General features: G+C 36.1%; 1 protein-coding gene across 5 annotated transcripts; it reads right to left on the reverse strand.

Annotated features, from left to right (window-relative positions):
* Window positions 1-2,293: 2,293 nt before the first annotated feature.
* Window positions 2,294-15,433, reverse strand: LOC141901793 (uncharacterized). 5 transcript variants are annotated; one of them, XR_012618861.1, is made up of 13 exons: window positions 15,298-15,433; window positions 15,043-15,122; window positions 14,393-14,419; window positions 10,221-10,350; window positions 9,611-9,741; window positions 8,843-8,985; window positions 6,757-6,809; window positions 6,580-6,593; window positions 5,704-5,734; window positions 5,506-5,577; window positions 5,115-5,196; window positions 4,713-4,949; window positions 2,294-4,048 (listed from the first exon to the last, which is right to left on the reverse strand). XR_012618861.1 is itself a non-coding variant. In XM_074789266.1 (7 exons), exons 2-6 carry the CDS (start codon window positions 15,073-15,075, stop codon window positions 8,845-8,847), a joined length of 462 nt encoding a protein of 153 aa, XP_074645367.1. In that variant the 5' UTR covers window positions 15,076-15,122; window positions 15,298-15,433; the 3' UTR covers window positions 7,362-7,494; window positions 8,843-8,844. The 5 variants fall into 5 exon arrangements, 3 of the variants coding, with proteins under 3 accessions (XP_074645367.1, XP_074645369.1, XP_074645370.1); XR_012618862.1 differs by having other exon boundaries at window positions 15,043-15,118; window positions 15,298-15,393; XM_074789266.1 differs by lacking the exons at window positions 2,294-4,048; window positions 4,713-4,949; window positions 5,115-5,196; ... (2 more) ...; window positions 6,580-6,593; window positions 6,757-6,809 and adding an exon at window positions 7,362-7,494.
* Between the last annotated feature and the right edge of the window lie 2,209 nt (window positions 15,434-17,642).

Raw genomic sequence — 17,642 nt, forward strand, 5'->3', positions numbered from 1 at the left:
ACGTACGTAATTGAAGGAATTACGGGGTCATCTAGATTTAATAAGGTTCAATGTATAATGGCTTGTAAGCTCTGGTTAGCGGTAAAAATCCCCTAGGTAAAAATCCCCAATTCTTCAGAGTAGGTAAAAATCCCCCTCCTTTTGAATGAAGTGATACAATTTAAGGTCAATTAATTCGGATATATCCAATTTATTTATATTTTACCGTGGAAAACCATATGGATATCACGAGCGTACAAACTATAGTATACACTAATTGCATTAAAACTTACTACAAATTAACAGTTCATTAATGCCAAATTAGTACTTAAAGTTATAGCAGTTAATGAAAGGGTTCATCGCGCATTTAAAATTTATCGTACTAGCTTGAATCACAGTTCAAAAATATTCCATTCCAGTTCGAATTGTACGATATAAAAAAATAATAAGTTCATTATTCTTATTAATTCTAACAATTTATCTTGTTCTAAGAGTTATCTTAAGAATTCACCCCGACGAAAGGTTTCATTGCGCAGTTCAAACATATTTCGATCTCATTGCAAATGAATAAAATTTCAGAAACATTTTGCTTTGAAATGTTCTTGAACATCATTGAAAAGTGGGGAATTTTACCTACTTTGAATATTTGGGGATTTTTACCTAGATGATTTTTACAGAGGGGGCTTTTAACTACAACCATTAGCTCTTTGCCTATGCTTACTTTGAATTACGACAAATTTCAATCGAACTGTTTTCCGCTTGCTGCTTTCAAGTTTTTAATTTCTCACCAATATCCTTTGTTTCGTCCTTGTTTAAATACATCTCTCTTGCATTCTTTATTCTGTACTCAGTAACTCAGTATGCCTGATGAGAATACAGGTTATAATGTCAGAAAAAATGAGGTAAAAATACCACGGCGAACGTATGGCGAATGCCTTGGCTATTTTTCTACAGTCAAGTAGTAATGGCTTGCCAATGTTATAAATGACAGTGGTAAAAGTGCCAGAATGACGATACCGGTATCCGTTTATTCATATTCAAAATTATAACAACAAACACATGATTTTAAGCCAGTGCTTTCAACGAAACATTTGATTCGAATAACTAACAAACTAGTGTATCAAATCTCCATGCACTATTCGGTTATATGTTAATTTGATATTTCATGTATAAATTACATAAAGACTAGCTCATTGTGGGTATTCTTTCGGGTCCTGCTAAAGTACGAAACTACGAAATTACGAAATATGGAGCGAAATTACGAAACGAAACGAAATTACGAAATTGCGAAACTACGAAATTAAGAAACGATGTGATGATACGACTAATTCGATGACGACTTATGCGGGGTTGAATGTAGCAGAAAGGAAAGGCAAGCGCTTCACGCGACACCGAGCTCGTAACCGCGATAGGATTATCCCGTTCTTGGACACGGGCCGACATATCTGAACCTGTCTAGTATCGATCATTTTGCTCAAAAAAAGTAATGTACAGGGTAGATTAGCGACCGGTCGGGTCAACTTTTGGGCTCCTCAGCAGAGGAGAAACGAGGTATCAATTTTTTAGCCTAAACACTGCAGGATATAAGGCACACTTCGTTCCCTAACCCGTAATTTATTAATCGCTACCTTCCAGTTGTATATGAGCATGCGCAGATCATTCTCCCTGATGGCATCGCTAAACTCAGTCGCGGCACGGAACCCTGCCACACTAGACCGGGTGCGCATGTTTAAGCCAGCTCCACGAATCCGCTGCTATAGCGCAAAAAATTACAAAGTTTTCGTTTCGTATTGCATTTTATACTTTGGCAGGACCCGCGAAAAAATGACCATTTCGTTTCGTAGTTTAGCATTTCGTATAGTATTTCGTTTCGTACTTTAGCATTTCTTAATTTCGTAATTTCGTAGTTTCGTACTTTAGAAGTACCCTATTCTTTCGAATATACATACAACGTGCATAGATATTTTTTATCTCCTACGCCTATAAGCGTAGCTAGGGCAATCTTTGAAAATTGTGAAATTTAAGTTATTCACTTATCCCCAACAAATCGCACAGCTTTTCCTCGAATTTCTAGATGATTATTCCTAGTGGGGATGCTCTTGAAACGATAGTTCTTTTGGCAGTCTATACACCATGTTCCATTTGCTTATTGCCAAGTTCCAGATCCAGAACGTATTTTTTACAACAAACATGAGAGAACTTAATTGACAGGAATCGTATAGAGGAATTGCAACGATCTGTATGCAATCTTTGCTCGTCAGCAACGTACGTAGCCTTGTTACAAAGAATGGCATAAAAACAATTGAAACAAAACTTAATTAATACAAAATACCTTTATTTATGTCATTCATAAATGCACTACAAATGATTCGTCTAGAAAATATAAGTAGTGTAATTCAAAAAATAACTAAATTGCTATGCATACTGGAAAGACGACCGTGCTTGTGAAACGTAGCATGCATAGTGTGAGCATATTACAAATATTAAGCAACACTTAATTTCACATATATTCTTTATTGTAAATGCATGTGTCAATCTGATAATATCAGTTTTTCATCGATGCGAAGTTTAGATGGCAGACAGAAAGGCAGACTTTATTTTACTTTGATTATTTATCGGCAAACACGTTGTTTTGTCTCAATTTTCAGGAAAATCAGTCGAATTTAAACTGTGAATTACTGTGAGCACCTGTGTATCTACCATCTTGCTCAATTGATATTTATCAGTATTATCATTAAACAAACTTATCAATTATAACAATCTGGCGGTTTGACGATACACTCAAACAAGGTAGTAATAGCGTGCAGTAATCGACGAGTAATAGCGATCGATTGCACGAATAGTTTGTATTTAATTAAATATTAGGCCATCTGACACCAGCATAGCCCAAGGGTAGATATATAGTCGCAGTGACTCAGAAAGTTATTCAGATTTTAAAACTCTCGATACATATACACATGAATTTTATATATCTTACTCTTTCTATTCGCTGATATTTACAGGTAAGTATTTTAAGTATTTAATCTATTTCATTCAGCCAAATTTAGTGTAAGCATTTGACTAGGCCCAAGTTTTCATACTACGCATATCAAATATTTTGATTTCATGCATCTAAGCCTAAATGAATTAGACTTTTTATTGAGTTATATGATATGTAGACTAGTTAATTTCAGATCTATTCGAAAACGGTGCTAGATATGTAGTTATAAGTATGAACTAATTTAATATGTTATTGAGCATTTTGACATTTGATAAAAATAGGATAAAAGATATGGCCAGTACATCTATGCATGTGTCTGAATTATGCTCTATTATCATATCAAATATATCAGTAAACATACAAATGCATATTACATCTAAACGACCACCAAATTAATATAATAACCATATGTATAATCTCTTTTAAAATGAACATGTCAATTTTACAAGATTCTAATTCTACATCCCTCTGTGTTGACATTAAAAAATATATACGCAGGAATATTTTATACATGTACCTCTTTCTATCCACTGATATTTAGTTCTCTCGAAGCTTATAAAAGACAAAACACAACGGACGTTTGTTTTGTTAAAAATCACATAAACATTTGATAAAATTTTCCTAACCCAATACCTACTCTACGTACATTATTTGAATGTTTTCGTTTTCACCAAACAATGAAAAAGAATATGAAAAACATCAGTGATATGTGATTGTCAGAACAGTTCAACATACTTAATATACCAATACAAAATTACTTTGTTTCAGTATCAATGAATTATAATATACAACGTACATTGCCACGTATACGAAAAATATTTTGCTCTATAGAAGAGACTGTAAAACACAAAGTCAATTACGAAAAGCATGGATGGAACATACACTTCAATCATGTAACAGTGGAACCTCGTAATAACGACTATAGATATGGCAATTGATCAGCTTTCAGTGTCTTCGTCACTTTCACTTCCCAAAAGAGCATCGGCCAAGCGTTCTTCTGCTAGTTCATGTGATGTTTGATGGACCTCCATATATATCTTTATCAGTGTTTCTGGCGACAAAACTCGAAACACGTAATTAATCCATGTACTGAAAATATAATTCAAAAGTTTGGTGACGTCGGGGCTAACAAAGTGTTAAGAGACAACACGCACATTCGGTGAAATGCTTGGCAATCAGACAATTTCAATATTCAATGCCCCCTGTGAACAAATTAAGGAATCAATGACATTAAAAATGCAGTACATACAAAATATAACAATATATGCAGGTACATCTACATCCTCCTACTGCAGGGATTCGAACCCGATGGTATCGCTTCACTCAGCCACACGCCACGAACCCCTGCCCGACTTGACCGGGTGCGCAGCTTTGCCACGCGAAAACTTACGGCACCAATCAGATTGCTTGTTGTAGAATCGCGGAGGTAAATTTCACGGAACAACTAAGAATCGGAAAACCCGGTATCTGATTTGCTAATAATGTCATCATCTAAGCTGCGCGTGTAGCTGCGCACTCGGTCTAGTGTGGCAGGGTTTTGTGCTGATGCCATCGGGTACGAACCCTGCCGGGGGAGGATGGAACATCTACTATTAAACAACCCCTGGTGAACATAGCGAGACAAGCATTGAAGCATATTTAAAACAACCCAAAATATTTCGTCTACAGAGAAATGGCTCACTTAAGTGGGTTACATACGCAATACTTGATATACTAGGGTAAATTCCTGAAAGCTTTACCGGTATATACTAACCTTCGTATCAGTTGGGCAAAACATGTCCATTAATCCCTTTATTATTACATCACATCGCGCATCACTGTACAAAGTGATTGGTACTTGCAAGGTCAAGTTACCTGAAATACAGTAAGCAAAGCACATAAACACTTGGTTAACAGGGTAATAGTTACTGGTTATTGTACTTAATTTTCAACTACGCCTGCTCTTTCCGCCATTCTTGTAGTCTTCATGGCGTCGACATTTAGTCTAAAACTATATATAAAATGAGCATTACTGTTTACTACAAGTAATGAATACTGTGATACATATCAGTCATGGAAGACTAATATAATACCTTAGAGAGATAGTTTTGTACAACACCTGAACACAAAATTAATCGCTAATGACTGGTATATATGATTATTTTAAGTACACTACCTTTCCTCAAATATTCCTCAAATAGCGCTCATTCTGCATAACCAAATAAGTTAATTGCTTATCTTCTAGCTGCGAAACATCTCTGTAAGTAAAATTGATTCATACTTTAGCATTGACTGCTCTTAGACCATTCGGATTAAATACAATAAAGCTTGAGGCAGCTTGATACCAGTGTCTAATATCAAAATAATTTTGCTTTACCACTAATGTCAACCCCCGGTATACTACGCCCACATCAGTGCAGAACGATTTTGGCGGTATAGAGAGTACGACGGCATAGAGAGTATGGCGGTATATCGGAGGTGTTTTGAGATGCACATGGTGAAAACCTGGCGGTAGGCGGGGAGGGCGGGATATCGGGATGGACTGTACATTCATCATGACTACTCACTTCACTGTCTTAATAAGAGTCATCATTCCTTCTACGCCGTGCTTGTGAGCGTTGCTGTCACCCTGATCAGAGCTGAAATATTCAGGAATGAGATATTGGTATGAATTAACGTGTGGAAATTGCAAACCATTACAGTTATAGTTTATAGTATGGCTTATCTGTTACTAGCTTTAATCTTATCAGATATTTGTTGCGCACATTGATCAATATGATGAGTGTCTGCATTCAACTGGAATGGTAAAGAAAAACGATACAATTAATGTGATCACACAGGGGTTTTATGGATATTACATGATTATTTCACTACATACATAGCGTAAAAGCATAGTGTAGCAGAATTAGAAAAATACACTAAGACTAGGAGGGGTGCAGACCCACTTTGCCCTATTTGGAGCTGGTGTGAAGTGCTTAACTATCAACTGTCTACCGCAGCATCTGTAAAACTTCCTTAAATAACTGGATTCTGTCTATGGACCGACAAACTGAACCTTCATAGCCCGCTGGGACTAGTTGGCTAAAAAGCAATGACACAATACCTAGACCGTAAACTGATCACGGGATAATCAAAGAATATGATATATGATTTGTTAAGATATCAATAGTGTACTGGTCCATGTGTCTTCCAGACACACAGACACATACGCTAAAGCACCTGCAGAGATTAAAGTAAATACATGTGTTTCACATTGATAGCGTGTTATAAAAGGCAGAATATGTGCACATACACCAATATATATATATATATATATATATATATATATATATATATATATATATATATATATATATATATATATATATATATATATATATATATATATATATATATATATATATATATATATATATATATATATATATATATATATATATATATATATATATATATATATATATATATATATATATATATATATATATATATATATACCCTTTGACAAATAATACCAATTGTTATTATCGAATTAATTTAAACCACTCACATTAAATTAAAAGGTGTGAAAATCAAAACAGAAACCATGTGCATGAGTCACTTGTATACACATGATTTGGTGTGAGCCAAAAAATACTTACGAATTAGCAACTATCTAAACCGAAAAATTATGGTAAAGTTTAGCCTCCTATTATGTATATTCATTAACACAACAATTCAAGTCCTTAAATAGATCTGGTATTCTAAATGAAGATTTCAAATGAAAAGATCAAATAGGATTGATTTGACAGAATTCACAAAAAAATGCTCTATCTCACCAACAACACGATCCACAATGTGCCTGGTTTCAGTAGAAATGGTTTCATCACCCCTAAAATGGAAAACCATTCTCAATTAAATACACTTTCATAGTTGTATATACCATTAAATCCATCATATAAGCCATCATAAAATCTAACTATATTACCGGTATATTGATAACGTGTTATAAAAGACAGAATAAATATATATATAAACACCATAAATATATATATATATATATATATATATATATATATATATATATATATATATATATATATATATATATATATATATATATATATATATATATATATATACGTACGTACATACATACGTACATACATACATACATACATACATACATACACACATACATACATACATGTTATGTCCAACCACAACAGCGAATCTTTGACCAGGACTTGGTACTTTCTTCCCATTTTACCGACCTTTAGGACGACTCCTTTATGGACGACTCCTTTTTATATATATATATATATATATATATATATATATATATATATATATATATATATATATATATATATATATACGTACGTACATACATACGTACATACATACATACATACATACATACATACACACATACATACATACATGTTATGTCCAACCACAACAGCGAATCTTTGACCAGGACTTGGTACTTTCTTCCCATTTTACCGACCTTTAGGACGACTCCTTTATGGCACTTTGGCCCAGTCTTACTATAGAGTCTTTTTCATTGCTGTTGCCTGATAATGATAAACTGATTTAGAACTCATTGCACGTACTAGGGGAAGCAGATTTTTGGAAGTTTGTAAAATATAGGGAGGGGTTGAAAATTGGTAAATTCTTTAATAATTGTACATAAAATGTAACTAGAGCTACACTAGCAGTACCCCTGAAATATTGAAATATGAAGGCTCTACAAATATAGCTGTGGCGGCTATCTTGGATAATCTACACGAATAAAAACAATGTAGCACATCTGGCCCAAGTCGGATATAGCATAGCATAGTGCCTTGGCGTAGAGTTAATAAGTTGTGCGGTTAATGTATCAGCGCATTAATACATTGGCGCATGAATACATTGATAATTGGGTATTAATGCGAAACAAAGGAACAGTTCATGTACAGGTTGACCGACGACTAGTGACAGTTGACTACTGTTGGTTGTTTGTTGGTTGGCCCATTGAAGAGATGACGGATGACACGATGCAATGTTGTCGCCAATTTATGTGCATAGACCTATATCATCCGCTGGTTGACGGTCGACGGACAACACGTTGCAATGTTGTCGCCAATGTAAGTACAGGCATCGTGGGTTGACTGGTTGACGGGTGACCACAAAACACAAACAAACAAGAGAAGTAAATCTAAACCGAAACAGTAAACTATAAGCATCAGCTGCGAAAGTTTCATTTTTGATTTTGAAAAAAAAGAGCCGGCACGTATCGATGTCGTTCTGTAGCAATGTGAACAATGCCATATTTCACCGTCCCCACGTTTGTTTTTGGGAGGCGCATCTCACGATGACAGGGATGAACATAAATAATGAATCTCCTGTGAATTTGAATGCTTAACCGTGTTGAAACTAATATCAGAGAACTGGAATTGACTAAAGAAAAATAGAAATGCAATTTGTATTTTAAGTATGCGGTTTATCATGTGTTTGGTCACGTGGTGTGTTTGGTGTATGAGTTTAATAGATCGTTAATAGTTAATTTGTTGGTTGGTAGATACGTCGACACGTTGACACATGGAATGTTAATGGCTGGCGATGTGAATGTGTCGACATTACAACTTTCTTTGGGATACACATAAACCGAACAACGCAGTAAGCATACCCGAAGGAACTATACTATGCAATACCCTACTTGAGCCGCACATCTTCCATCCATTATTCACCTACCATGTAATCAGAAAATTGGTTCAAATCAGAAGTAGACTTTAGAGCAGGAGCATTCTCTTCCTGACAGATGGCAATACCCTTAAGCCAGCAATGTTTATTGAATACACAATGTGTATAAATGGAAGATAAAAGCATTTCAAGCTTTATTTCCACACTGGATGAAAGAATGCAGATTTAACAAGTACTTACATTCACCAAAACACGGTGTCCAGGTTCATACTGGGAACAAGGGTATCTATTCTTAGTCCCTTGACCATTGCAGCATTATATACAGTTGAAAGTGCTTCAGCTGCTTTTCGCTTTGAAGCGGATTCATTCTCCCAGGCAGTGAGCTTGAAATTTCAAAGTACAAAAGTTTGATGTGTTATATTACACATCATCAATATGTATTATTACTAGTCATATCTCGACCCGAAAGGGTGTAAGCAGTACAATAAAGAGTTTATTGAATTGAATTGAATTGAATATCTGAAGTACAGTAAAACCTCTGTGTAGTGAACGCCAGCAGGACCAAGCAAAGTGTTCACTATGGGGAGGGTTAGGTAATGATGTGACATGGGACGACACCAGGTATGTTCCTATGAATCCACAACTACGTACACAGCCAAACACTGAATTGATCTAAATCATGACTGCAATACACTTTCATTCAAGTAGGATAACTTATCGCATCAATTATCCAAGTAGTTTAGAGAGATAGTTTGGTACAGCACCTGCGCAGAATGTGTGATCGAAGTGACTAAGTAGCCAGGTTGGCGCATACCATAACGGACCCTCTCTACTAGAAAAAGTGCTCACTGTCCACTATAGGGAGGTCATGATCTTGATGTAATTATGCCTCTATGACTGTGTTAACTGATGCATGTATTTTAGGTTTTGGGACCGCACATAGGGTGTTCATTGTAGGAGGTGTTCACCATAGGGAGGTATTCATGCAAGGGGTTTTACTGTATTCACATTTGAAGAAGCCACATCTGAAGTATTTTCTTCATCTACGGAGTCTGCTTTCGTCATCTGACCATTTTGAAGGCTTTCACCTTGATTGTGCTTCCTGGCAAAAAATACTTCGAAAGGAGTCATCTTATCGGCTGAAAAAGATAATTAGTATTTTATTTTCATAGCAGATGAATTGATAGGAAAAGCCTATGGTTAAACCAGACATACGTAACGAATACCCTTCGGCCAGTGAGTGAGTCATGTTCAGATCACAAAATTGTAATAGGGTACATATTCCTGACAAGTTTCATACACATACAAAAATCACTAAAAAGTGTAGATTGTAGAGCAAGAACGAGGTCCATAATGCCTATTTCACATCACCCTGCCCAGATGGAGACAGGTGATGACAATACCACATGAAGCTTATTGCCAAGGGGTATATCTATCTTTGGACCCCTAAAATTTGAAAAGGTACAATACACCCGGTTCCAGCGAGGTAGAAGGTGTAGTATCTTCTATAATGCAAATTTGCAGTTTAGAAATAACAGAGGAGTAGGGCTATTATTATCATAGCTAGGATAACAATAAGGTTTCTAACAAAGGTAGGCAGAATACCCTAATTACATACACAATGCTTTATGTGATCGTTGATTCATAATTCTCTGGAGCTCAGGAATATGCGCAACCCAATTTGTCTCATCATCTCTCCCGAGTAGGTACCGAAGCATCTTCTTCCAGCTCCTATGTGATCTTTCGGACTGTAAAGAACGGTAAAAACATTGTTAAATTTGTAATACAAAAACTACTTCCCAATTTTTTCAATCAAAATATAATCATTACTTTTCCTTGTGATTGGGGATGCCTAGGCGAACCAAATATATGCTTTATTTTTGCAGTCTTCAAAAATGAATCAAACTCTCCTTTGAATTCCGTTCCATTATCGGTCTGTACGTATTGCGGGTTGCCGAACTCACAGAATATATTTTTTGTCACTTCGGCCACCGTTTTCGATGTTTTGTTCTGAATTGGGCGTAACCAAAGGAACCTACTAAATACGTCAATCACACTACACACATATCTGTACGTAGATCCTTCGTTCTCAACTTCTTCCATTAGTACTAAATCTATTTGTACCCGGCTCATCGGAGCAGATGCTGTTATATTCTTAATAAGTGGCTTGTTCGTAAATAATGGATTCCGTATCGTTTATCTTCGAATTAAGATGATCTTGGATAGTTTGCTTTGATATACCATGGAAACTGCTGCTGATTGCTCCTACTAATTTGGACGAACCTGATCCAGCCATGTTCGTGTGGTACTGATCAATAATTGAGGCAATGGCTGAAGATTTTGGAACAATTTTTCTCGTTTTTTCGAATACAATTTCATTTTTGTTGTTTACGTTTTGACATATGTAAGCTTTTGAAGACAACTTATTCGCTGCATTTTGCGCACAGCATCATATTTTTTGTCACCGGAAGTAACTGGATATGATGAGAGCATCTTCTTTCCACTTAGGACAGAAAGCATGATCTCATACACATCGTCGCTGAGAGCTGATGGTCCCCGAGATGTATTTATTTAAAATAACAAAATGCATAGCTAACATTGATAAACTATAATGGTAGTGTACGAAGTTGTACGAAGTACGAACTATTCATACAGGGAAAACTACCAAAACATAAAATTTCCACAAGAAAATTCTGTTTATTTGACCACCGATCACACAACTATATGTGAATCTTTGATTTCAAAATCAAAGCCCCTGCTTTGTCTCCAGAAGGTCTGATGAGTTTGTTATACCAAATGAAAAAAATATACCAATCAAATAAGTAACAGGGCCAATCCCTACCCAAAATTTCATACACAATAAGTGTGCCACCCAGTTTACTGAACCTTTTATCTTTTGTTCATTGAATCAATCCAATGAGTCCGAAGTTTGTTTCCTATATTGTATTGTATTTCCTTAAGTAAGATATTATCAACTAGATGAATATTATAATATGAAATTGTAAATATGCGGCTTGAAACTATGTGAATATGTAGCATATTCTGTTTATACCGACATTCAAGTTGTTAAATCGAATGTTTGATGCTCTACAGTGTGAATCGTCCTATGATGTATCGCAACATAAGATAAGTAATATAAATCAATCGTGAATTCTTCTTCAAAATATAGTTTGTTCTGTTTTGAGTTGGATAATTCTGGTAACGTCCTCTCACCCAAAGTGATATACAGTAGAGGTGGCGGTCTTGCCCCAAGTGATATACAGTAGAGTCGGCCTATAACGGTACTAGTCTATTCGGTAATCCACCCAAACTGGTAGAATAGCAAATGTAGCGTATCTCTCCTGGGTAGCGTGTCTTTATATGTTTACGTATATAATACACATGTAGATGCAATAGGCGTTTGCTACTAGGGTTCGCCCTGAGAAAATATAATCGGGTTATACGAAAATATTGGGGGAAGTAATTCTTCCTCAGGGAAAAGATATCAGTTCTTGTCAAAATTATAATCAAATAAAAATATTCAGTCTTCTCATTCCATGATCAGGGCTCAGCGTCCTCGTAGGCGACTACCTGGCCAGGATTTCGCACGGGATCGAACCTAGTTCTCCCAACATCTACCGTTCTCTCCGTATGACACTTTGTCATGACTACCCCCGGATAAAGGCCGTCAGTCGATAAAAAGATTGAGGGTTCGAATCCTCGATTGATGGTCTTCATGTAACTACTGCCGATAAGTCCCTGATCGAACTGGTCCTCTCGTTAAGACGAATAATAATAATTGGCACTGAGACAGAAAATAGCGGTGGAACTCCTCTCCTCGTACAGAAAAGACGAAAATGTAAGACTTGTATAAAATTAATCATGTCAAGAGTTGAACTCCTGAATTTAATCATTTCTCCAGTTCATAAAGTTTACACCTCGGGCGCGTCTCGGTACGGTCTCGCGTCAGGAACGTCATATTATACGAAGTCACGAAATTACGTTAAAGTCACCTTATTCGGGCGTACGGTGAGAGATGATTTGAAAATTATAGCGACGATCTCAAATCATTATTCAATCGCGCTCAAATGTAGAAACATATATATCTTGTATACAATCGGAGCGAAATCGCTCGACCGAGAGTGGATCAATACAGTCGTAGTTGAAAATTATGTGACGATCAATACGCCCGGCAAATAATTTTACGTATGTACAAGAGTCGGCCCGACTAAACTAAACAAAATTGATCATGACTGTCCATCGTAGTGACGCTCTCGGTCGGTTTGTTTCGCTGGGATAAGAGACCGGAAAAATCAAACCCGGTCGAAATCAAACTGGGCCGGAATCAAACTTGGCCAAAATCAAACTCGGTCAACATCAAACTTGGCCGGACGCTCTAAAAGTGAATATATCTCATCCTTCGGGTTGGACAAGATGACCCTATCCAACCCAAAGGCGGGATAGAGAGGGCGCGTCTCTTATCGCTTACGGGGGTACATCTTAATAGTTAAATTCTATTAAGAATTTAATTGCTGTAAGTTGTTCGCTTATACTATAAGTACGTGCGTGTGATTCGAAAATCAGAATGACCGTGCTCGAACGACCCGCCTTTTATAGAAATCGGGGGCGCTCATTGGCCAGTAGTGATATCACTACGCACGAAATAGACCAAGAGCGCGCGCCTAATAGAACGCGAATGGAATAGTTAAACAGGAAGATTGATACTCCTGGAGATAAAATGTTATCGATATACGCGATAAAAATGCCAAAAGAATAAGTTTGAAAGGTTCAAAGCGGAATTTGAAAATCAAACCCGAGTTTGATATTCGCGCGCAATAATAGTGAGCCGCCTAGCGGTGCGACAAGGCTCAACTCGCGAGCGAGGAACCGATGAAAACAAATCAAACTACGGAAATATGATGAAAGTGGGATTATGACATCACAAAACGGCAGTTCAAAATTGAAAAGCGAATACAAAGTAATAGACTACCGGAAAGTAACCAGAACGTTATAGCGCGAATTTATGATAAAAGCCGAATAAAAAGATGTGATCGTGCTATTTCCCGACAGAAACCGACCAAAACCCCCAACCCGAACGCGATAGGCCCTACACCGTAACGAGATGCCCGAGAAATTGACAGTAGTACACAGATACAAATTTACACAATATAAAACATATTTATATATATGAAATCGCTCCACCTGGAGATATCGGAGGAAAGGATGAGATGTAACGAAAACGAACCGGAGATGTTAAACACGGTCCATTTTCGCCACACAAACTAGGGGTCCAAAGAATACCCATCACAAATTGCAATGAGAAATGGCAAACCAGTAAGAAGCTACAGGACTCAGAATTTGGGCCAAAATTGACATTTTTGGGCACTAAAAAGGTCATAGGACTGCCAACTTGAGTCCGATCGACCCAATTTTTCTTATGGTGATGGGCCAAACTTTAAACAATGATTAATTGAAAATCTTTTTCTACAAAACTTCTAAAACTCATAGGTTCAAAACTTGTTAAACCTCTAAATTTTCCCATACAAATTTCGATATGAAAAGTGTATTAATTCCCCAAATCATCTATTTGAATCTTAACTAAGATCAGCAATTTATCATTCCTCCGTTGACATAGGTTGAGTTAACTACCGGTAAATTAGATTTACAGCAAATTATCACAAATATACATAATCACTGTCTGATTCAGACGTTTATATATAGAAATTAAGCTCAGTACCACATACGTCAAAAGTTGGTTCAAAACCCAATGAGGTACAATTCAAGAATAAAAAATAAATTATTTCTACTTACAGTTTGAGGCATTTCTGATGTATTAACCTGCAATATATGAATTCAAAGACATTTAAAAAAAGGCTGAGCAATACATAAAAAAACTGTAGTCATGTCAACCTGTGCTCCAAGTTTTGCACAATAATTGCGAATCAAAACCTCTATAATAAATGATATATCTTATAGGCCTAGAAATAATGATAAGAAAATTTCTAACACTTCACAAATCAAATGTGGGCTAAAGATAGGCCTATACTATAGGCCTACATGATAATACAAATTTGACAGCCTTGTAGGCAAGGTCTTTTGATTAAACTGATGTGATTGATTAAACTGATAGGAATCTTCTGTACGTGCTAAAGTCAAGATAACGTACGGATGGAACTTGTCAATATTAAACTAGGGGTCCAGGGACACCATGGGATGTGGTTTAAAATGCTCAACAATCAGAATACTCCAATATTCAATGTCCCCTGGTGACCATATACTAAAAACCAATCAAATGTGATGAGGGTTTGGTTAATTGTTGAGGGGTAAACCCTGCAGGTGCTTGTTAAATTAAGGACTAATCGGACCACAGGTAAAGCCACCAGGAGTTACAATTTTGCAATTGATTGCGGTTATTGATACATATATCCGTGTATCAATATGAATAAGCAAATTGTACTTACAGAGTAATTTTTTTTTTTCGTAAAAACAAACATACGGCTCGCCTCCTTGAAAGATTGGAGCTCTCATACTGGAAACCTGACTAAATATATATCATTATATATCAATATTATATACCATTATATATCAATAGATTTAATTGATGACAGGTTTTGGAATACATTTGTACTAACATGAACTGTATTAGAATTCAACGACCAAAATCATACTTTGATCATAAATTAGCTTTCATTTCATTATTGATTTGCTAAACTTACATTATCATCATCGGCAAGAGCCCAACCATTAAGAACTTTCAGATACGCAACATAGTGCCCACTGGTTACTTCGACATCTCGATGACAGCATATAACTTATAAACATACTGAAATCACACATACAAAAAACATGATGACTGATCCTTGACACAAGATTTACTTTGATCAAAGCACTTCAAATGATCATGATAATAAAATACGCTATTGAGTAATACTGATTATAATGATTAATAGTGTCAGGAGTTAAAACGTAAGGGTTTAAATTGAACTCAATATCGCAGAATTAAAATCAAAATACTAACACTGTTCCTTAATAGGCAGTCCTGCTTGGAACAGGATATTAGAACCACAAAGTTTTCTTCAGATTAACATCTTATGGGATGGATCATTCCATGAAAATATACCTCACTAGGAAAAAATTTCCCCTAGAGCATGCCACAATGTCATGCAAGCCATTAACATTGTTTTAAACAACTTCCAAGTGAAATAGTAGAAGATTACCTGATCATTTCCAACAAGAATATCTAAATTCTTTCCAATGTTTACGTGGTGCATGAGTTTCCCTGCATTGCCGAAACAACGATATCTATATGAAATCCATTAGAAGTATTTCAATTAGAAAGTTCATGATATATATTATCATTATATTTCCATTATAGATATTATCAAATCTACGATGTGAAACAGCTAAAAAATACAAATAACATGGCTAACCTTTTCAAATCAATGACAATGAAATCAGGTGCATTCACAAGTTCTTGAAAGCGAAAAGCTTGTTCACACGGACACCTGTTGATGGATTAAGTGGGGACATCTATTATATCTGATGATATTTACCGGTAGGCTATACATATACGGTGCACACAACCAAACTTATAGTTGTTAATACTATAAGAATAACAAGGTTACATCATTTGTATTAGAAGTGGACTGAAAGAGAGTATACTGGTACTTAATCATTTGATATCTTACTCTGAACACCGAACCGTCACCTCCTCTAGACTGAAGAAATTAGTTACGCATTCCTGAATGGTCTGGAATGATTTCCGTTCTTCTGACTACAAAATGAATTCAAAGATGAATCTAATTATAGGTTGTCATTGACATAGCACAAGTAATTTGTAAAGCACTATACTGAAAAACTTGCTAACTGTGCTATCTCTTGGTCGAGGAAGGCCCTTTTAAACAGAAAATTCTTAAATAAGTTTTTATATGTCTCAATGTAACAATTGTTCTCATATCCACAGGAAGTGTATTCCATAAACGAGGTCCATAAGATTTAAAGACATGATCACCAGACCTAATGAGTGTTCTAGGTACCATAAGCGTATTTGCATTAACAGATCTTGTAGCCCTACCACTATTATAAGTCAAATTGCAGATGAGCTTCCGTATAATTATTGTTATTTTACTAAAAAAACTTGCAGTGAACCAAACCCGCGATATACCACCTCCTGCCACACCCACTAAAGCCCAATTTTTCACATAATCAGAATATCCGTATATCTTGGAACTGGTCAAAATTAATTCCAAGTCACCGATATGAGCTGTTTGAATCTATCAGGGGTCGACACGGTTCATCTTCCATGGTTGTATACAATCAAACAACGGTGTAGCAATTTCTAATACTAGCATATAATATATTCTTAATATTCACCTCGATGCCACAAGACATATTCAAGACATATTCAAATGTTCCGACTGACGTATGCTCTCTTTTCCACATTCCAGGCAAGTGTCTGCAAATGGATAGCTACATCATTACAAAATTGATTAGGAAAATATCAGCAATTTTTTGTAAAAAGTCACATCGACCTACCTGTTGTTTTCAGCACAAATTCAAAACAAAGCGGCATTCTGCAAATAAATACACAAGTGAAGCTAGAGAGAACAAAAGTGAAAACTGAAAATATAGTACGCTAGGTGACAGCAAATACAGAATAGATTGATCACAAAATATACCAGTATGAAAAAGTAAAATATGGAAATCATACCCATACCTCTTAGGGTAAAAAGTTGACTAGGGGTCCATAGGGATACCATGCCCACTTGGAAGGTGGTTTGAAATAATAATAATAATGGGCCAAGAGGTTTACCACAGCCTTATGAAATGCTTATATCAGATAACGAAACAGGGATGCAATTAAAGGTACGAGTAGATTCGGTCTTGATTAGAAAAATGAACTGAACCACGATACAGTGCCAGCACCAGTCGGCCATCTTGATTCTGACCAGGCCGGTCTGAGGTCAAAGGACACCGCGCCATCTGAACTGGTCAACAATCTTACAATAGTAATAGGGAAAGTGGGCTTTCATACCAGATTACGAGAGTACGAGACACCACT

Source organism: Tubulanus polymorphus, chromosome 3 (genome assembly GCF_964204645.1).
Source record: "Tubulanus polymorphus chromosome 3, tnTubPoly1.2, whole genome shotgun sequence".
NCBI lineage: Eukaryota > Metazoa > Nemertea > Palaeonemertea > Tubulaniformes > Tubulanidae > Tubulanus > Tubulanus polymorphus.

Coding starts and splice junctions, on each gene's coding strand:
- LOC141901793 (XM_074789266.1), bottom strand. CDS start 15,075: ATGTTTGTTTTTACGAAAAAAAAAAATTACTCT. Junction 14,420..15,042: donor CGAAAAAAAAAAATTACTCT/GTAAGTACAATT, acceptor CATATATTGCAG/GTTAATACATCAGAAATGCC. Junction 10,351..14,392: donor CATCAGAAATGCCTCAAACT/GTAAGTAGAAAT, acceptor CGTTCTTTACAG/TCCGAAAGATCACATAGGAG.